General features: G+C 43.8%; 1 protein-coding gene across 1 annotated transcript in view; it reads left to right on the plus strand.

Annotated features, from left to right (window-relative positions):
* The first annotated feature begins 12,791 nt into the window (after positions 1–12,791).
* The window catches only part of LOC139444991 (protein phosphatase 1H-like), a 28,740-nt gene continuing 17,696 nt past the window's right edge, over positions 12,792–23,835 (plus strand). Inside the window, exons 1-2 of the mRNA XM_071226028.1 lie at positions 12,792–13,236; positions 18,023–18,155. Coding sequence (XP_071082129.1) covers positions 13,013–13,236; positions 18,023–18,155 — 357 coding nt within the window. The 5' untranslated portion in view covers positions 12,792–13,012. The remainder of the gene's footprint in view (positions 13,237–18,022; positions 18,156–23,835) is intronic.

Consider the following 23,835-nt stretch of genomic DNA (forward strand, 5'->3'; position numbering starts at 1 on the left):
TTTCGGTCATATTTATATATTTTTGTACAAATGTAGAGTTGTAATAAAGAACGAAAATTAGAAATGAAGGAATGAGTTGTTTTCTTTCTGCAGCTGCCGGGTCCACGAGCACAAAGCGACCTTAGCGCTACGACTGTCGTAAGTCTATGTTGAAGTCTTAACGTAACGTGTAGTCTACTAAATGTCGCTTTGTGCACGTGGTTCCAGGGCCCAGATGTCGTCGCTACGTCCTCGAACAACTGGAATGGGTCTCGAATTCAGACGGTGGTTTCAAGGTTTTGTTTGATTGTTGTTTAACGCCCCGCTCATCTATATCCTAGCTACTTGTATATGACGGCGGTCCAGTGATTGACATCCAGTGATTGACATCATGAGCATCGATCCGCGCCATTTGGATACGATGACATGCATCAACAAAGTCTGCGAGCCTGACCACCCGATCCCGTTAGTCGGCTCTTACGACAAGCCTAGTCACTTTTTACGGCAAGCATGGGTTACTGAAGACCTATTCTAGCCCGGAATCTTCACGGGTCGGTACAGGGTGGGAGCTGGCAGAGCATGTTAGCGTACTGGTTGTTAGTTGTGATGTTCTTCTTTGGTATTCCTGGCTAAGATTTCAAATTTGTGGAAATTAACCTTCATTCACTCACTTGACCCCTTGACCCCTCATGGGGACATGATTAACAGGCAGAGAATGGGAAAGTGAGACTATGCAGAGTTGCTTCCCTTAGTCGGGTCAGGCTCGCACTGATTACGTTTTAATCAGTACCATACCCGTTCTCGTGGGTGTCACCAATAGATATGATATTGTTGTATCAACTGTGTACATGTTCCGATGGCCTACAAAACAGAAAAAAACTTACTAACTTATTCATCAAAAAGCAAACACGCATACAGCTTATTGGGGGGGGTGTTTGCGGTTAGTGACCTGGCAATATTCGTTAGTAGTGTTCATAATATATCACCTAATGAGTTGGGGTGTTTTTTGTTTCTAAAACGTTTTACCTGGATCATCACCCATAAAACTTCCTAATGCACAATGCTTAGTTTGCTTCATTACGACGGTGTGCGCATCCCTGTACCGCCCCTCCCAGAGTGCGAAATCGATTCCTCCAGAAGCGCTCGTTAAATCTCCATCTTCATCATCCAGCTTCCTCCACCTTGAAACCGCGTATGTTGGAGTGTATGTTTTCAGATTTATTCTCGTGGGTTGACTGGCTGCCCATGAGGACAACATTTACCTCATGTAAAGATATAAATCTGTAAAGGCACCGGCACGGAGGCTTCCACAAACTGATGCCGAAGATTTGACAGATGTAACTTCGTGTGACAAATGACCAATAATAGAGTTTCATTGTCACAGGGAAAGACCAGTGTCAAACACGTCACGTGTTTCCAAGCATTCGTTGTCATGTTTTTACTGATTAACAAAGACGTCAATCCTTATTTTCGGCAAATCCGACAAGAATGATTTGCATCGGTTTGATCAAATTTAGATTAAACCTAAACTCCAACGTTTCCATCTCACCTTGTGTCAACCGCGGCGTAGTATGCACTGTATCATAGAGCCCGAAGCCACAGCTTCGCAGATAAAGTACCCCGTTGCCTTGGGTGTGGTTTAATAATACAGAAAGTATTATCTCATACAGATCGGCTGTAGCCACGTATAAATCTGTCTCGGGGCCTTGCGCCATAATTCTTTTAATTACAAGTCACTGGATAATACCATAATATATTGATTTGGAGATTGTCATCGATGCTTCTCAACTTTAAAAAATGTCCCAAATGGAGTTATTAACTAATCTGGGGCGGGGGGAGACAAAAAACCTATACCTCTTAGTTGATTTTATCACGTGTTTGCTTTCAATTGAAACTATTTTAAATAGCGATGCTACATCCAAGACATTAACTGTTCTGACGCTTTGTCAGCAGTCCAAGAATACTTCTCCATGGTTTTTAGGTTTTAAAATGTATTTTGATGTTTTTTTTAAATTGAAAAAACGCATAATACACAACTGCTGATGGGTATCTTAGACATCTTATCTTTGAAAATAAAGTTACATCATTTCAAACACGGTAGGGGTCATGTGTTTGCAAAATCATTTCTTACCCCAGTTTCTTTATTGAACCAATATATTTTTACGCAAAGCTACTCAGCCACAAATTACTTTTTACAAACTGTTGCAGGAATGAGTTATGAATAAATAGACATAATCAAACTTAACAACAGTTCTTTCAATTTTCAATTAATTTAAAAACGGGGTACACTTTCCTACACCGCATCTTCCTGTAGCCGGAACAAGACGTTCTTTGAATGTCGGGAGAATATTAATTTTCAAATGATAAATTATCTCCATCTTACGTTTGAGTGAGTGAGTGAGTGAGTGAGTTTGGTTTAACGCCGCTTTTAACAGTATTCCAGTTATATCACGGTGTGTCAGCTTAATGTGGGAGGAAAGCCCGAAGTGATGCAGGTCTCAGACATTTACCACTTCGGTGAAACCCACGAGCACGGGTATGGTGCTGACAAACCTAGAAACACAATCGGATCGAACCTCTATTCGAACCCATAATCATAGGCTTCTGGTGTGCCCAAGGGACGCAACTCTGCACAGCAAATCGCGGCGCCTTAGACGACTGGGTCATCCGTGGCCCCTTAAGGTGAAATGATATGAATGGATATGTAGATTTGAATATTGTAAAATTAATCAATGTTTAAATATTGATTATTATCGGAACCATTATTCCAGCTTTCTTATTTTGATATCAGAATTGTTGCTCTGCATGGTATAGTCTAGTGGTTAAAGCGTTCGCTCGTCACTCCTTAGGCTCGGGTTCGGTTCCTCACATGAGTTGAGAGTGTGAAACCCGTTTCATGTGCCCATCGCCGTGATATTGCTTGAATGTTGCTAAAAGCGTCGTTAACACTACACTCGCTCGCTCTCTCGTCTACTCAGTATCATTTGGGGCGGTGGGGTAGCGCAGTGGTTAACGCTTTCGCTCATCGCTCCGAAGTCCAGGGTTCAATTCTTCAAATGGATTCAAAAGCAACCAAAAAACACACACAGCATCTAGTTTAGCATGAAAGACTAATAAACAGCTTTGGGACTTTTTTACACGTAAGAAATAGTTGTCTGAGCACCGAAGTCTATTTGGCAGGCCATCGTCTTTAGCATGAAAGAGCCCGCCTTTATTTCCGACCCAGCCTGTTATAGGCGTTTCTATGTAAAAGCACGACTTATTTTAATCAGTGTCAGATTCACGTGTAGATTTTCCTCAACAGTATCCAAATCACGTATGCTACTTTCCTTCCAGCGGCGTGAATATAATTTATCTAGAAGGCAAACAGATACTCATTTATTTAACTTCTTCCTACGAAATCCTGTAATCAGTACGCGTGCAAAAAGAGTTTAGTTTGATTAACAGCGTATGTTTACAGAACATGGCGGCATTTAGCAGTGAGTGTCATTTTGACATTAAGGGTGCTAAGTCCATGATTGCATGCAGCGGTTATTTGGCAGGGTTAGATATTTTTGTTTCCAGTTGGAAAGAAATGAACACTTATTTAATTGACGAAACGTTTGAATTGCGCAAAAAATGTATTGCAACATCACGGAATTCAACAACCAGTCTCAGAAGAATCAGAGCTTGCGTCACTTTTGTGAGGGTCATTTTAGCGGTACGCCGCTTAAGCAGAAAGTGGCTGAAGCGGACTGAAAATATTGCCATCCATCTGTTGTCTTGAAACGTCTCCTTCGCAACACATTATCTGCTCACACATACAACCAATGACCCCTGTGACACAGTGGAATTGTCCGCTCGAAATGCACGTGCGTATCGCGAGCACGTGGTCAACTGATTCAAAGCAGGTGTATATTACTTTCCTTTTGATATTTCTAAATAATAACATTAATCTCATTAAAATCAGGTCTAAGTTTTCGCTGCAGCTAAACAACTGGGAACTAGGATCTGATTTTAATGAGATTGAACAAAACATTCAGTGATGGCTGGATGATGTGATGCATGACCAAGTGACACTTTCACCGACACCGAAACCGACACCTACCGACACCGACCGACACCGACACCGACACCTACCGACACCTACCGACACCGACCGACACCGACACCAACACGTCGAGCTTCACACTGCATCAGCTATGTGTATTTTTGGCGTAACAGACCTCCTCCTTGGTCTAGTGGTCGAACGTCCGCCCGGAGAGCGGAAGGTCCGGGGTTCGATCCCCGGAAGCGTCACACTAAAAGCCGTTAAAAGATCGTTTTTGTTGTTACCCTGCCTAGCGCTCGGTATTCAGGGGCCAAAGCAAGGACTGGTAGGCTCGGAGTCAGAATACTGTGTCTGAGTAGGGTATTCATGTTAAACTGCAGCATGGTATCTCAGTGGGTTAGCACTATAAAATCGGCATTAGCCCGCACTAGCGCGCGCGCACACACACACACACACACACACACACATGTACGTCGCTATTTAAGTGCAAAAATCTTGGACTCGACGTTAACCCCCACTTCACCTCAGGTGCTTGCGTAACAGAGAAATGATTGACAATGTAAGTGCGAGTGACTAAGATTAAACGAGAGGTAGGGATATATTGATATTTTTTAACTTGAAAAGGAATATGATGAAAGGGTAATAATAACTGAATTGTATCCATGATTGAAGGAAAGGATTTGTGTGAGTGAGTTTGGTTTAACGCCGCTTTTAACAGTATTGCAGTTATATCACGGCGTGTCAGCTTAATGTGGGAGGAAAGCCCGAAGTGACGCAACTCTGCACAGCGAATCGCGGCGCCTTAGACAACTGGGCCACCCGTGCCCCTAATTTGTTTTCAGACTTTGGGTGATGTTGTTCTCGTGGTGACATATCCCAGGACCCCCCTTCAGGAGTATCCTAACCTTTATTGTGTCATTCTTTACCAACCGAAGAACTGAGATACCAACTGCGCATTAACACGTTTTGCAGAGTTGTGCCCCTTTAGCATGCCAGTATCCTATGATGTTGGTTTGAATCATACATTTGCCCTGATTTTGATTCATGTTTTTTTATGGCGATGGTGTTCACTGACGCGACAGTTTGGGCTTTCTCCAGCATGAAGTTGGTTGATGTAAACAGCTGTTCAAATGGTGGTCACAACGACACGACGACATGCCTTCAACAGAATTCAGGGGAGGTCACGCTTAAACCTTTGCGCATTGCCTTTGTCATTCGTGACCAACACCATTCGTCACCACTCGCCCCTTTCCGTCACCTGAAAGAAGACTCGTCCCCCCTATCGATGAATGTTATGCGCGAAAATACGACAAACCAATCAGAATGCGCGTATGACTTCAAGTTCTTCGTCAAAGAATCCCTCAGGAATAATTTTTGATTTTACATGTTTTGCATCTAAAAATATACCCAAGACACAGTTTAATGTGCATGTCCCGATGTTCCGATGTGCTTAAAATTGCATCTATATATATGTGGGGAAATATATGTGAACCATTACGCAACGAGTTGACGATTGTTTTAGGTATGCCCGTTTGCGCTAAGACGGAACCCCGTCGCAAAATGGACATGAGAGGGACACGAGTCGCTATTCGGTTTGTCCCGGAATAACACGAGTTGTTCACGAATCGACCAACACGGGTGTAGCGACCAGGGTTCGGATAAACACCACGTGTCCCTCAGTTATGTATTTAATCGACAACAGTTTATAACAGAAAAATCACCTGCACTATTTGTGATCATCTTCTTGTAGGATACGGAGAGAGGCGATGTTGGCCGACTGGAAGTTCCCGTGTGTGAAAATGAGTGAAGCATTCGTAATATATCCTTGTGACAAATGTTTGTGTCCTTTCCAAAACGAAACTAACTTTATTTATCAACGGAAGCGAAACATATTGTCGAATGAGAATTAATCATATCGACATATAAATATTTACATACTAATTACATAAGATTGTCTTCCTTAAAAGCAAAAAATTTCATATTTCGGGGACAATACAATTGGGATTCAAGGTTAAAATATAAACAAAGTTTTAATAGGCAGCAAAAGACGGATATATACAATAGAAAAGGGACATATTACTTATCTAGGTTGTCCATGTGCCTGAAACATGAGACCTACTTATTTTGTTTCCTTGTTCAGGGAAGTCTTTTTGACAGATTTGTCTTTTAAAAGATTCAATAACCAAAAATCTATATGAATTGATTTTCATTCCTCTGAAAATGATAAATAGCTACACAACAAGACAGAAAGCATAGAAAATCGACAGCTTAGGACAGTGTTAAACCACCCATCAGTAATTCGTAATGATTTTGTTTTGTTAAATATCTCGGAAAACACATTGATACACATCCTAAGATAGCCCAGTAAAGCATATATTGACACAAAGGTTCGCTGGTATGAAATATTAATGTCCTTTTCACGCTGAAAAGCACCTTGTGTTGACTCGTCTCTATCATGCCAAAGTGACATCAAAAGTAATGTTAAACATATTGAACGTTTTATTGAGTGTGCATGACATAAGCTCGATTTAGTTCAAAATATATAATTATCAAAAGGGCTAAAATCATTTGAAGGCTCCACGGAATTTTTACAACCTATGCTTTCCGTGAAAGGCAACTATGCTTGTCGTAACAGGCAACTAACGGGATCGGTTGGACAGGCTCGTTTACCAAGTTTATGCATGTCGTCGTATCCCAACTGCGTTGATCGATGCTCATAATGTCAATCACTGGATTGTCTAGTCCAGACTCGATTATTTACAGACCGCCGTCACATTGCTGAGTGCGGCGTTAAACAACAAACAAACAAACTTTTACGATCTGACCCGTTTATCTGGACGTGATGAACATATTTAAATGAAGTCACCAGTTGTATTGTATTTGCTTGTGTTTTCAATGGCAGAGTGACAAAGAGGTCTATCATCTTGCAGTGTAGTGAATACAGACCTTATATTATTATTTTTTCACCCCGACCTAAAAACAAACAAAAAAAAGTCGCATATTGCAAAACATAATTTGTATTTTTTTATTTTCATTTTATTTTTATTTCGACCCCCTACTCTGAATTTTCGTAGAAAATATCCGCGAACCAAGTGATTTCAAAATGGCCGAACTAAGAGCATATGCAACACTACTCGCTGGTGCGTGGTATATGCTTTTGTCGATTTACTCATAATCAGATCGTGTACTTTTTTTCCTTCTCAAAACGAATAATATAGACTAACGCTACTTGACAATCCAGTCGTGTGAATGGTTTTTTTTCTCATTTCTCCCTGTCCTGTGTGGAAAGCAATTTTGTTCAAACTGACAAGACAGCAAAAATACAACATCGATTATAGCGTTGCCGTCAGCTGTATTCGTGCTGTGACTACCAAGGTTTTTATACATGTACATAATTATGAAAGTAGTGTCACAATCTATTTCACGTCCATAAACGCCTTGCATAATATGTATTTGATTGCAAACCCAAACATTGTAATTGTTTGTTGGACATGCTGTGTGTAAACGATATCCCGTCCATAACATTCTCCCGAATTCGCTCTTCCGTTGTACTATAATTGTATAAAATGTCCGGATCAGTTTTTAAAAAAGGAAATTATTCGAGTGGTTCTAAGGTAAATACCACCTACATGTCAAAATGTTATTTGACGTTCACAAATAACACTGAGATCATTATTTTTCATATATAACAGAAAAGTGATGAGATAACGGCAAAAGTAAATTGACTATGTATTGGCACCTGAAGTCAATGAATACCAGAAATAGAAAAAACGGGCTGAGCAATCCTCGCATTACAATTTGCCGAATGTTATTTTTCTCGTAGTTCACAAAATGCACGTGCAAATCATGCTTCTTCAGCCCAATCTCGCCGTGTCAGAAGCACGTCGCATAGATTTTTGACACCTGGGCTCGAGCGGCGGAGGACCAGGTGCGCAGGTGTTCAATCGATGTTCACGGAGAACGTTGTATATGCCACAATCAAGCTCTTAACGCCTGACACCTTTACCCTCCCAGTTTTTTGTTTGTTTGTTTTTTTGTTTTTTTTTTGGTTTAACGCCGCACTCAGCAATATTATAGCTATATGACGGCGGTATGTAAAAAATCGAGTCTTGACCAGGCAATCCAGTGAGTGACATCATGAGCATCGATCCACGCAATTGGGATGACCACCCGCTCCCGTCAGTCACCTTTTACGACATGCATAGTCGCCTTTTACGACAAGCATGGGTTGCTGAAGACCTATTCTACCCCGGATCTTCACGGGTAGACAGGCATGGGTTGGTGAAGACCTATTCTACCCCGGATCTTTACGGGTAGACAAGCATGGGTTGGTGAAGACCTATTCTACCCCGGATCTTCACGGGTAGACAGGCATGGGTTGCTGAAGACCTATTCTACCCGGATCTTCACGGGTAGACAGGCATGGGTTGCTGAAGACCTATTCTACCCCGGATCTTCACGGGTAGACAGGCATGGGTTGCTGAAGACCTATTCTACCCCGGATCTTCACGGGTAGACAGGCATGGGTTGCTGAAGACCTATTCTACCCCGGATCTTCACGGGTAGACAGGCATGGGTTGCTGAAGACCTATTCTACCCCGGATCTTCACGGGTAGACAGGCATGGGTTGGTGAAGACCTATTCTACCCCGGATCTTCACGGGTAGACAGGCATGGGTTGCTGAAGACCTATTCTACCCCGGATCTTCACGGGTAGACAGGCATGGGTTGCTGAAGACCTATTCTACCCCGGATCTTCACGGGTAGACAGGCATGGGTTGCTGAAGACCTATTCTACCCCGGATCTTCACGGGTAGACAGGCATGGTTTGCTGAAGACCTATCCTACGCCGGATCTTCACGGGTAGACAGGCATGGGTTGCTGAAGACCTATTCTACCCCGGATCTTCACGGGTAGACAGGCATGGGTTGCTGAAGACCTATTCTACCCAGGATCTTCACGGGTAGACAAGCATGGGTTGGTGAAGACCTATTCTACCCCGGATCTTCACGGGTAGACGGGCTTGGGGTGGTGAAGACCTATTCTACCCCGGATCTTCACGGGTAGACAGGCATGGATTGCTGCAGACCTATTCTACCCCGGATCTTCACGGGTAGACAGGCATGGGTTGGTGAAGACCTATTCTACCCCGGATCTTCACGGGTCTCCCTTCCGGTAACATCACTGCCCACCAGTACAAGATTTTTGGATTTTTTCCCTCTTTCCCAAAATGTTGTGATATTTATATTTTTGTGTGTCTTTGGGAATACGATTCTTATGAATTGGGAAAAGGTTTACGACTGACTATTGGTTCGAGATTGCAGAGTAGTAATTCCAAAATTACATGACAGCTAAAATGGTATTTGCTGTTACCCTGCCTGACGCTCGACATATAGGGCAAGAGCGAGTAATGGCAAGCTCGGAGTTCGTATAAATTGTATGAGTGAGGTATCCATATTAAACTGCTCCATGGTATTCAAATGCGCTAGCAGCTATAAAACCGGCATAAGTCGGTCGGAAGTACGTGCATGTACAGTGAAATATATAATGTACATACGTGAGCAATGTTAAACCCCATTTGACGTCATCACCTTAACACTCGCCACCTTGAACTGGATACCACCATCGCGACAACCCCCCCCCCCCCCCCCCCCCCCCACACACACACACACACACCCTCCCCCACCCCACTTGCCCCCGCCCCGCACCTGCCGAAAGCCCGAGCGGTACATTCTTAACCACACCCGAGGGGGAGTGTTCCATCTGTCTTGTACATCAACAGAAAGATCTGAAACAACATTTAAAATATAAACAATTTCATGTTTCTAACTATCTTTCCCAGAGCCTTAGGAAACGGACGTAAAATATCTCTTAGTCGCATACATGTTCTTGAAAAAAAGAGGTTATTGTGCAGTGTGATTTCTCAGCGCCTTTGTCGCCTTCTAGTCCACTCACTTATTTCGCACCCCAGGCTACAAGTACGAAGGTGATATAATGATGTTCGAGTGAGTGAGTTTGGTTTGACGACACTTTTAGCAATATTCCAGCAATATCACGGCTTCACACATCGAACACGGGTCTTCGGCGTGACGGGCGAACGCTTTAACCGCCAGGCTCTCGCTGAAATATATGTCACATTTGTTTGATAAGACCGCACATTTCCTTGAGTTAGCATTGTATTGTGTTTGTTTGTTGAAACAATGGATTTCTTTGTTGTTTAACGCAGCAATGTTACAGCTATATGACGGGAGTCTGTAAATACTCGAGTCTGGACGAGATAACCCAGTGATTGACACAATGAGTATCGATCTACGTAATTAGGATAATTAGGGGGACATGCATCAATCAGGTCACCGAATCTGACCACCCGATCCTGTTAGTCGCCTTTTACGGTAATAAAGGTGATATAGGGTCTTTTGAAGCATGGATTAACGTACATGATTGTTTCCCTTGGCCGTGACAGGATTCGAGGTCAAACCCGAAACCCGAAAGCAAAGTGGCTTCTTAAGACAAGCATGGTTTGCTCCAGACCGCATGTGTGCATGTTAACTGCGCCCTCCATCAAGTCCCCCCTCAACCTCCTGGACCCACCACACGGCATACACGGGGGAAGGGATGGCCCAGTCGTCTAAGGCGCGCGATACGCTGTGCAGAGTTGCGTCCCTTGGGCACGGCAGAAACCTATGATTGTGGGTTCGAATCCCGGTTCGCCCCGATTATGTTTCTAGGTTTGTCAGCACCATGCCGTGGGTTTCATCGAAGTGGTAAACGCCTGAGACCTGCATCACTTCGGGCTATCCTCCAACATTAAGCTGACACGCCGTGATATAACTGGAATACTGTTAAAAGCGGCGTTAAACCGAATTCAGTCACACACTCAGGGCATACCCTATCGGAGTAAAATATCTGTCATGGCTGGTGACGTTATCCTGTTGATGGAGCAAGAGTTGTACACCAAACACGAGTGTACATCCGGACAGGGTGACACGCAACGCTATCAGCGGTCAGACAGTAGTATAGATAATGCCCACTGTCACATCGCTCTAGGCTGCTTGTCAGTTCAGGGTCACCTCAAGCTTATTCCACACACTTGGGATACAATGACATGCATCAACCAAGTCAAGCCTGTGTGTGTGTGTTTGTTTGGGGTGGGGTGGGGGGGGGGGGGGGGATAGAGTTAAGCAGCCGGAATAGCAGCAATATACTAGCTTAATAACGGTGCTCCATAATCGAGTCTGGACCTGACAAGCAAATGATTGACGTCATGAGCATCGATATACGTAACTGAGATACGATGATATGCATCAACAAAGTTACCGAGCCTGGCCACCAGATCCCGTTAGTCGCCTCTTACGACAAGCATGGGTTGCTGAAGACATTCTCTACCCGGATGTTTGTTACATATATGAAATAGCCACTACCAGACATGGCCATATGGCGATGATTGATTTCACACGGTTTTGGGACGTAGAAAGAAGTGGCGAAACAGCTGGGGATAAAAAACTGGTTAAAATAGGTCCGCCACGGCCCACTTGCACAAAGCGATCTTAGCGCTACAACTATTGTAAGCCTCTGTTAAAGAGTGTGCTTGTTGTAAGAGGTGGCGATTTGGATTGTGTGGTCAGACTGATCCAGGCTCCGGGACATAGTACAGCTGATTATAATTGATGGTGTAGTGGGGTAGCCTAGTGGTTAAAGCGTTCGCTTGTCACACCTAAGGCCCGGGTTTGATTCCCCAATATGGGTACATTTCTGGAGTCACCCGTCGTGATGTTGCTGGAATATTGCTAAAAGCGACGTAAACCGTACTCACTTATTTTCGTTAATAATTGATAGCGTGACATTGCACTCCGACGGCGTTATTGCTTCACACACTATTAATGTGGGGAATCGAACCCGAATCTTCGGCGTAACGAGCGAACGCTTTCACCAAGAAGCTACCCCAACGCCAAGTTTTGAAAAGCATACATTAGTCATGTTACGCCACATGTCGGTATTGTGTAGACCCATTTGCGCATTTCGTAGACACTTACCATACATGATAAGCCAGGGGACAGGTTATGGTACACATATATACGATGGCTCGTCACCTGGGCGAATTTCGGGTTTGACCTCGAATCCTGCCACGGCCAAGGGAAACAATCCTGTACGTTAATCTTTAAAAGACAATATATATCACCTCTATTACTGTAAAAGGTGACTATGCTTGCCATAAGATGCGAGTAACGGTATCGGGTGGTCAGGCTCGCTTACTAGGTTGATGCATGTGATCCCAATCGCGTCGATCGATGCTCATGATGTCAATCACTGGGCTGTCTGGTCCAGACTCGATTATTTACAGACCGCGTCATTTAGCTGGAATATTGCCAAGTGCGGCGTTAAACAACAAACAAACAAAAGCTTTATTACCATAGTTTGCTCTATAACGAGGTGTTTCAGTCATAGCGCGGTCAATGAGACATTCTAGATCATGACGCTGAATCACGTTTAGAAATAACACCGTTTGACACAGTTATACCAAAACCACAATAACGACACCGAGCATCATAGCGCTCAACAATCGTTTCAGAACGATGTGGACGCATTGGTCATTTAAAATAATTTATTCACCAAAACGATTAAATGTAATGTACGCCTGGCTCGTGTACCAACGCGCTGTGACGTCACAAGTTTCACTGCTATAAAATTATTGTATCCAAAAAAATATAATAATCAGCTGTATCTTTAATTAATGGGATTGACTGCGTGAGACGGGGCAGGTGATGTGTGTATATCTATCTAGAACGGACCTATCTCTCGTGGTACGGGTCACAGGATCGACACAGCCCCAGTGCCTTGCTGTGGATAGTAATCGCTACTTACCACCTCGTCATGCATGGTCCGCGATCGTTACAGTGAAGCGGTCGCGAAACTCGAATGACGTGGGTCTAGCTAGGCTTCAGCTTCCCTGTAAACACGGCTTTCATTTCCACAAGATGCCCACGTAGAGGACACAGCGTCGACGATGTTGTCGCGGCTCAGGACGACGTTTAAAAGCCGCAAAGGCAGTACTATTGTCAGGCCGGATTATGACAAGCTGAATACTTCTAATCTCCCGGATAAATTTGTGTATTCAAGGCCTAGCTTTTTAAACATTGACGATGACTCTCTGGGGTCAGATCACTCCGTCAGGGCGATCCTCACCCCCCTCGATCTGACAGTCCTACCCTGGAGGAGTGGGTATGCTGAGTAAGTATACGGGGTTTAGACATCGTGTTTTCTATTTATACTTTTGGTGTTATTGGACCTGTGTAACATGGTCAGGGAAAAGGGGGCGTGGTTGTTTACTTCGATTCACCATCAGTGTTGAACGCTACTTCCGTGTTTTGTAGCGTTTGTGATGTTTCACTGTCAACTCTGAAACGAACGAGTTGATATACTGCGTGTGCATTTTAGTTTTAATCAATATTGTATTGTGCCACGTGTCATTTCCCTGTTTAACTGAGACACAGATCAAATTACTGTGTGAACATTGTACACGATAGGTACAAATACCAACTACATATAAAGGTCACTGCAACCGTTTGTCGTTTGTACTCGATGTGTAGTTTTATGTAACAAGAGGTTCACGTGTTCCACGCTGTGACATGGGTATCTAGTGGTACCATTCGGGTATTTCATGTTCCACGTTGTGAAATGGCTACCCGCTTGAACCATTCAGGTATTTCATGCTCCACGTTGTAATATGGGTACCCGCTTGTACCATTCAGATATCTCATGCTCCACGTTGTGAAATGGCTACCCGCTTGTACCATTCCGGTATTTCATGTTCCATGTTGTGAAATGGCTACCCGCTTGAACCATTCAGGTATTTCATGCTCCACGTTGTGAAATGGCTACCCGCTTGAACCATTCAGGTATTTCATGTTCCACGTTGTGAAATGGCTACCCGCTTGAACCATTCCGGTATTTCATGTTCCACGTTGTGAAATGGCTACCCGCTTGTACCATTCCGGTATTTCATGTTCCACGTTGTGAAATGGCTACCCGCTTGTACCATTCAGGTATTTCATGTTCCACGTTGTGAAATGGCTACCCGCTTGAACCATTCAGGTATTTCATGTTCCACGTTGTGAAATGGCTACCCGCTTGTACCATTCCGGTATTTCATGTTCCAAGCTGTTAAATGGGTACCCGCTTGTACCATTCAGATATTTCATGTTCCACGTTTATTTGTATCAATATACGGCGTGTATCCCAAAAAGCTGTAGAACATGATGTTTTATCGTTTGAACTCTAAACCATATAACGTCATTAATTACTTCACAGTCATTGCTCAGTTGTCAATTAGGTGCCCAGTTGTACGTTTCAATAATAAGAGTCACTGTGTATTTATGTCCTGGTGCAGGGATGGTCGCTGTGCAGTGTTGCGTCCCTTGGGCACGCCAGGAACCTATGATTGTGGGTTCAACACCCTCCTGATGGCTCTCTAATACCCAATCTCGATCATCAAGTGAAATATTTCTCCATTTTATTACAATACATATTCTTGCACCGTTGCACCACAAATGCTTCGATATCATCAGTATACTCATCGCATACACACACGTCGCATACACATACACACACGTCGCATACACATACACACACGTCGCATACACATACACACACGTCGCATACACATACACACACGCACAGGCACATGCCACACACACCACCCTAACATATTATCTCTCTCTCTCTCTCTCTCTCTCTCTCTCTCTCTCTCTCTCTCTCTCATTCACTCTCACTCACTCACACCAACCTAATATACTCTCACACAGAGACGCACGCACGCACGTACGCACACACACGCACGCACGCACGCACGCACGCCCACACACACACCCACACACACAACACACCACCACCACCCCTCCCTGAATTGAAAATATCTTTTCCAGCTAAAAGTTCTTTCATAGCTTGTTTTTTATGTTATTGAGTCGTGGTCGAAAAAAGTCAGAAAATACTATCAGGCAGACGTGGTGACGTCACTTACGGAAGGAAGGTATTATGGCCAATCGGTCGAGGGTATTTATACCAACAGAATGGATATATGTTATATACACTGGATGGTCCGAGGCAGTCGGTACAGGAGAACTGAAATCATCAGCCTCGGGTATCGTCTTGGTGATTTTCACTCTGTGTGCCTTACGCCTGGCTGAGCCATCTGATAACATGCTGTATTCGTATAAAGGTTATAATTGAATATTTGATCACTGGAGCTGAATGCCAATTGCCGGAATGAGCTACCCAGAACACGTCTCCACCCTGTTCTGTCCTGTATGGAGACAATTGATCTATAAAAATACACTTTCTGTTTAAAAATATCGCATGTGATTATAGTACATGTGCTGTCTTGTTCCCACGCTGTCAAATTTAGTAGTGGTCATTTAAATGTCGCAACCGACTTCAGTCAAACAGTCCCACGCTGTGACATTGATGAATGTTTTGGATAAATGTCGCAAACTGACCACAGTCAAACATATGTTTTTTTCAATGTTTGTCGTAATAGCTTTCAACTGAATCTCACCTTAACCGACGGTTCATCCGTACTACTGATAATCTAAGATACGCTGAACAACTCACAAAACGCGTTTGAGACAAGTAGAATTTGGGCAAACAGGAAGAGAGGAGGTGCGCATGTTGTGCGCATGTTGTGCACGTGAATATCATGACGATAAAATTGACTACGCTCCCTAGACACACGTGTTGCTCATGAGACTATTAAGAGCAATCGTGACCAACTCGTGTTATTCCGAGACAAGCCGAATAGCGACTGGTGTCCCTCTCATGGCCATTTTTGCGACGGGGTTCAGTCTTAGCGCAAACGGGCATACCTAAAACAATCGTCAACTCGTTGCGTAATGGTTCACATATATTGCCCTATATATTATATATATATATTTCAGATGCAATCTAAAGCACATCGGGACATGCGTAATTTTACAGTGTGATTGAGTAAATGTAACTGTGTCTCCGGTGTATATTTTTAGATGCAAGACATATGTAAAATCAAAAAAATATTCCTGAGGGATTCTTTGACCGAAGTACTTGAAGTCATACCCGCATTCCGATTGGTTTGTCGTATTTTCGCACATAACATTGATCGATAGGGGGACGAGTCTTATTGCAGCTTACGGAAAGGGGCGAGTGGTGACGAATGGGACGAGTCTTCTTGCAGATGACGGAAAGGGGCGAGTGGTGACGATAGTATTAAGAGGCCGGTGTGACAAGTCGATACAAGAATTCTCATAAAAGTCGTTTGATATGCTATTATTATCCAGTTATCTCACTATATCCAGCTATGTTTGCAGTATGCTGAACCCCATACACAATCGAGTCTGGGCCAGACAATCCAGTAACTGACATCCTGAGCATCGATCCACGCAATTAGGATCGATGACATGCATCAACAAAGTCAGCGAGCCTGACCACCCGATCCCGTTAGCACCTCCTACGACAAGCATAGTCGCCTTTTACGGCAAGCATGGGTTGCTGAAGATCAATTCTACCCCGGGTCTTCACGGGTCTGCTCTCTGGGGTGAACAAATAGTATTCCACTTTTACAGCGAATGATTTCACTTCATTGTCACGATACTTCTCAACTGTTGTTTTCTGTGCAAATATGCTGTCGCCGTTTTCACAATCATCGGGTACCTCACATCAGCACGTACTGTTATGTGATGTTGAACTCGCCACTAGAGTGAGTGATTGAGTATGGTTTAACGCCGCTTTTAGCAATATTCCAGCAATATCACGGCGGGGGACACCAGAAATGGGCTTCACACATTGTACCCATGTCAGGAATCGAACCCTTGTCTTTGGCGTAATGAGCGAATGATTTAACCACTAGGCTAACCGACCGCCCCTCGCCACTAGGACTCGTTGTTTGTCGAGACGGAAACGCACATATCCATCATTATATTTGTCGTGGACCACCTGCTACCCCTTTCTTCACAATGGTACGCGCCAGTGGGCGGGCCTCCTACATGGTCATACGGGTTTTGGGGTCAGGTCACAACACAACTTATCATGGCTTACCAGTAAGCTATTGAATCTGCTTGTCGTAAGACCCGAGTTTTAAGGCTCGAGTGTGACAGTGTTCGAACTGGTTGATGGTTCGTCATCGATGCCGTACCAGACGGAGTTAGCTGTTGGCAGTACCAATGGGGGACGATATTTCACAAACGGGTGTCCAGGCATCGCTATTCAGAGTTGCGTCCCTGGGGCACGCCAGAAACCTGTGATCGTGGGTTCGAATCCCACCTCGACCCAATCATGTTTCTAGGTTTCTCAGCACCATTCCCGTGCTCATGGTTTCACCGAAGTGGTAAATGTCTGAGACCTGCATCACTTCGAGCTGACACGGCGAGATATAACTAGAACACTATTAACAGCGGACCCGTGAACATCCGGGGTAGAATAGGTCTTCAGCAAGCCATGCTTGCGGTAAAAGGCACCTAAGCTTGTGGTAAGAAGCGACTAACGGGATCGGGTGGTCAAGATCGCTGACTTGGTTGATGCATGTCATCGATGCATGTCAACCATTTGTTCGGATTTATGCTCATGATGTCAATCACTGGACTGGATTTTTTTTATAAATATTTAGGCTCATAGATTTAATTAAAAATAGTTTAGTTAAAAAATATCTGGTGAAAAAGATATCAAAACATACAAAACCCTCCCAAGTCGTCGAGCCTGACGACCCGACCCCGTTTGTCGCCTCTTACGACAAGCATGGGTCCCTCTCACGAGAAGCATAGTAGCCTCTTACGACAAGCATGGGTTGCTGGAGACGTAGTCTTTCCCAGATGTTTACGGGTCGGTTGATGCATGGCATCGTATCCCGATTTCGTCGATCGATGCTCATGATGTCAGTCACTGGATTCTCGATTATTTACAGACCGCCGTCATATATCGGGCATTAAACAACAACAACAACAAACGAACAAACAAACAATATGAAGTGTTAATTTTACTTTTGTCATTGCAGGTGCGTGAATGGCGGCAAGTCGCGCTATAACGAGGACCAGGCGGCTGCAAGTCAGTTCTACTTAACGTGCAGGCAACAGACCCCAAACGGTTCCGTAACAAACAACAATAGGCCTAAGTCTCCAAGCTCGCAGGTAGGGATACATAAGAACCGGTTCATAGCGTCTCTGTGGTTGGTGACGAGTTGAGGGATTATGACACGCTATACAGGTATTTAACGAATGTGGGCCGTGCCTGTTGTTAGCGGCATGGCGATGCACTGGATGATGGTCAGGCATCCATGGCGGCAGTGTAATGTCGGTACACGTGCACTCACTCGTCCTGCCAGTTTGTGTGTACAGGACAATTATTTCTAGTAAGTCTTCAAATTAGGTGTTAATTTTAGTGCAGTTTTTTTTAGATGTAGTGTGGACAAATGTTCTCATCGTCCTTCACGATGTGAACACCTACCCGAACATCCTGTGAACACCAACACGAACATCTTGTGAACACCCAGTGGAAATCATTTTCCTTATCTGACCATTCATCAGAATACCTATTCTTTATGTGAACGCCCATAGTTTCATTTATTATGTGAACACCCAAAGAACGTTTCATTTATAATGTGAACACCCACAGAAGGTTCTTTCATGATGTGAACACACACATAAAGCTCCATGCGAACTCCTGAACCATCCGCCTGCCCAACTACCTCCTGGGTCATGGTTCGGGTGAGTCTCATCCGACCAGGGTTCGAATCCCGGTTCGCCCCGATCATGTTTCTAGGTTTGTCAGCACCATACCCGTGCTCGTGGGTTTCACCGAAGTGGTAAACGTCTGAAGCATGAATCACATCGGGCTTTCCTCCCACATTAAGCTGACACGCTGTGATATAACTGGAATACTGTTAAAAGCGGCGTTAAACCCAACTCACTCACTCACCCGTCTGACCATGTGTTACACAAAAGTATTGGTGCTCAATAACATACTCTAATGCAATGTATAAATAAAAGCGACAAAACCATTTCCAGATTCATCAAACACCACCAAAAAGTCGACTGTACGTTTCCGAGTATATAATGGGCATGCGTTTATGAATCACTATCAAATAGTGATGACACCAGGTGTTTATGAATCACTATCAAATAGTGATGACACCAGGTGTTTATGAATCACAATCAAATAGAGGTGACACCAGGTGTTTATGAATCACTATCAAATAGTGATGACACCAGGTGTTCACGAAAAGGTGAGCGTATTCTGCCCCACCGGTAATTATCTTTGTTGGGAATTTTACCTAATCACTGAAAAATATGATTATGTACGTTGTTTGGAAGTGTACCTATATAGTAAGTCCCCAAGTAAGCTACTCTTTGCTTGTAATATTGCGTTCACGAATATAGAACGCTTCTGTGTAAATTTCGTTGCTCGGATTATTATCTACGATAACATGTACATACCCCTGTAGAAGTAATTAGCGTTGCTCAGTGAGGTGAGGTGAGGTGAGGTGAAATGGGGTTTAACGTCGCGTCAAAGATTATTGCACTTATATAGCGACTTGCATCTGCGTATGTGTGTTTGTGTGGCTGCTTGTACTAGTCCGGACTGATGCCGATTTATAGTGCTAGCTCACTGAGGTACCATGCCGCAGTTTAACATGAATACCTCACTCAGACACAGTATACTGACTCCGAGCCGACCAGTCCTTGTTTTAGCCCCTTAATGCCGAGCGCCAGACAGGGTAACATCAAGTACCATCTTTTAACGTCATTTGGTATGACGCGGTCGGGGATCGAACCTCGGACCTTCCGCTCTCCGGGCGGACGCTCTACCACTAGATCACGGAGGCGGTCTCGAGAGAAGGAACACCACAGCACGTGTTTCCCTTGTTGCTCAGTGAGAATTTGAGGCGTTTAACTTCATTTATAGGGCAGGAAGTCGATTTATCAACTACTTTCTGAAAACACTTTGAGCCAAGCGATTGTCTCAAATATTCCGTCAGTTTCACAATTTAAACGAAATAAAAACATCTGCGTTGATCAGTATGACTTGGTTTCATGCTCACGTGAGTAATTCGCCTTTGCCCTAAACTGTATTGCAGTCGTATGTCTACAAATAGCTGCTACATGGGGTAAACCCCCAGCCCGTTATGTTGGCATTGTGTACTCGTGATGTGTGCTTGTGCAATGAAACTTCGATAGTCCGGACCCTTGTTGGTCCGGCCCTCTTAATCTGGACCCTCGTTAGTTTTGACCCTCGTAAGTCCGGTCCCTCGTTAGTCTGGACCTTCGTTAGGCAGGACCCTCGTTGGTCCGGCCCTCTTAATCTGGACCCTCGTTAATTTTGACCCTCGTAAGTCCGGTCCCTCGTTAGTCCGGACCCTCGTTAGTATGGACCTTCGTTAGGCAGGACTCTCGTTGGTCCGGCCCTCGTTAGTCTAGACCCTCGTTTGTACGGAACCCGTTTGTCCGGAAATTATACAAAGGAACACACGATACCCCACACATATGATTCGTTAATCCGGACGATTTCGCCGGCACCGTCCGTGTGTGTAAAATAAGTGCCCATATACAAGGTACACAGAATAACTTGGGTCATAAAACACACAGACAAACACATCGGTACGCATGAATTATACCGGACACCTGTCCGCCATGTTTGTTTGATGCTACTAATACAGACGAACGCGACAGCATCGCTATTTGACAAATAGGGCGATAAAGTTCAAAATATGCAGAAAATATGACCCCGCTTGCAATTGTATGGTTATTTTGGTTAAGCCTTGAAACTGAATATCAAAGTGATCCATAAACATCGAAACATCAACTTTGAAAAAGTACTCGAAAATACACTGTAAAATATTACCGTACAAACAACGTCACTTTTACTGTAATATTTTGACGGAATGTTACCATAAACCTCGTTTACAGTCACTACCACTACTATTACTGGACTGAAAAATATCTACGGTTTCGTGTGTTGTGTTGACGGTGTGGGCTGGTAAAACAGAGCACTGTGGGATAACATCCAGGCAAGTTTAGTCCGAGGCACACCTGGTTGTGTCGTAACTCGGTACTGAGAGGCACTGCATAGTGACCGGAATATATATGTTTTGACGATGTTACTGAGGCTCCTTGGTACAATGCTGTTTTTTTTCACTGGACGTGCATGCAGGGGTCGACTTAAACCAGTCGATGTCTAGGTTGTTTGAAATGCATCTTCCCGAGGCAAGGGAATTAACTGACTATAAAAGTCCAGTTCCCACCCTTGCCGAACTTGGATGGTATTATGGAGTTACATTTTGGCTGGACTAACGAGTCTATGCATTGTCCAATCAAAATCGCACAACAAGATCGAAATCCGGTTCGTAAAGTGTCATGCAGATTTCGGTCGATTGACACTTATTACGATAACTTCCCCGTGTCTGATAGACACGTATTACGATAATTTCCCCGGGTCTGATAGACACTTAGAAAACGTATTGTTTTAATGGCAATACCTTGAGACAATGTTTATTCTATGAAACCACAAATAAATAAAACAATCATATGAAAAATGATGAACATATGAACACGCTTAATGCACAGTACGATAAAAAAACACTGACATTTTGGTATTCAGAATTGAATATCTAGTCTTTGTGAAATGGCATTTATTATTCATCTAGTAGCACACTTTATTTCTAACGGGCACAACTAAACACCTTTATGTATGCCCTGGGGTACACTTGATGTTTGTTGTTTAACGCCGCACTCAGCAATATTTGGTCTGTAAATAATCGAGTCCGGACCAGACAATCTAGTGATTGACATTATGAGCACCGATTTACGCAATTGGGATCGATGACCTGCATCAACCACTCAGCGAGTCTGACCACCCGATCCCGTTTGTCGCCTCTAACGGCAAGCATGAGACCTATTTTCTACACTGGTACACTTGAAAAACAAATATGTTTCTATCCCTGCGTTGCACAAAAGAAGTGTTTCATATTGATGACAATAGTACTAGTATAAAGTAAACACAGGAACTGGAAATATATCGGAGCACGAGGAAGGAAACTTACCAACAAACGAACAAACAATGAGTTTGAAGGGTGCCCCCGTCACACAGACTGCAGACACAAGGAATGGGGAATCGAGACTTCATTTGCATATTTGACGAGGACTCATTTTACACATTTATAAGGATTTTGACCTTGGGGGAGTACTTTGTTATGAATAATGAATGATATTTTTTCGTTTTTATGACATGAAATGAATTATTTTCGTCAAAACAATTGGTCCGGGCTCTCGACGATTTGATGAAATGAAAATATGTTGGATAAAAAGTAATCACTCAAAATTATTAATACGTATAATGATCCACTTTTGTCGCCTCACGCAGGGGGTTTGGAGGGGGCATGCGCCCAACATAACGGCGTGAATTAAATTATTTAGTATGTAAATGTAATGTTATACGGTAAAAGTTCTGGCAGCTGGTTGCCATTTAAAGTATCGTACATGGAGACGTTCATACCGTACATACGGTACGCACGTATATCTTCGATCAGTGCGTTTTATGTATGGTTCTTATACTGGCAATCTAACCATCTGGCAGGACTTTTACGGTATGAGAGATACCATTTTTACCGTACAGATCCAGTGAGAGTGGTTACAAATTTTGTTTGTTTGTTTTGTTGTTTAACGCCGCACTCAGCAATATTCCAGCTTTATGACGGCGGTCTGTAAGTAATCGAGTCTGGACCAGGCAATACAGTGATTGACAACATGAGCATCGATCCACGCAATTGGGATCGATGACATGCATCAACCAGCCTGACCCCCCGATCCTGTTAGTCGCCTCTTACGACAAGCATAGACGCCTTTTACGGCAAGCATGGGTTGCTGAAGACCTGTTCTACCCCGGATCTTCACGGGCGTATAAAAACCGCATAAGATGCTTGAACTGACGTAAAGTGTCATGCAGATTTCGGTCGATTGTAAGATTTGCAAAGCATGTGCGCCGCCAACTCGTTGTGGACAGATATTTTCCAAATGTTTTCAGGTTTTTAATCAAGTAGCTAACGTGATTTGATGCGTTTCATGTAAGACCCATTATACCACAATATAGATCTTGATTATCGATCAGATCGTCCTGACTGGGCGCCGCCATTTTGTTTGAAGCAATTGCACGTGATACGAGAAGTAGAATCTGATTGGTCCATGGGAGAGGCTGAGAAGGGACATAACTAGTAAGAGCCACTGGTGGCGCTACGATCGAGCCCAGGAATTCCAGCCTAGTTCAGCAAGAGTGGAAACTGGACTTTTAAAGTCAGTTAACTCTCTTGCCTCGGGAAGATGCTGGCATAGTTGCGAACCTAGGGCATGTCAGAAACCTGTTTGTGGGTTCGAATCCCGTTCGCTCGGATTACGTTTGCCAGCACCATACCCGTGCGCGTGGGTTTTCCAAAGTGGTAAACGTCTGAGACATGCAGGGGCAGTCGGGTAGCCTAGCGGTTAAACTGTTCGCTCGTCACGCCGATGACCCAGGTTCGATTCCCAACATGGGTACAATGTGTCCCTCCGCCATGATATTGCTGGAATATTGCTAAAGCGGCGTAAAACCATACTCACTCAAATGACGGGAAATTGGGTACATTTGTATAATTGCTGCTGATTGGGTAATAACTGTTACAAATCATGGTCAACAGTAGCAAGAATAACTTTATCGTCAAGTAAATAGCTTAAAATAAGGAAATATATTACAACAGAAACCTCCAAGAAGGCAGCCTACACGGGTAAAAACTGTTAAATTTCCCCATCTAGTTTTCAAATAGTGTAAACACTCCTTAAGATA

Source organism: Haliotis cracherodii, unplaced genomic scaffold (assembly GCF_022045235.1).
Source record: "Haliotis cracherodii isolate W230 unplaced genomic scaffold, xgHalCrac1.p SCAF_6, whole genome shotgun sequence".
Lineage (NCBI taxonomy): Eukaryota > Metazoa > Mollusca > Gastropoda > Lepetellida > Haliotidae > Haliotis > Haliotis cracherodii.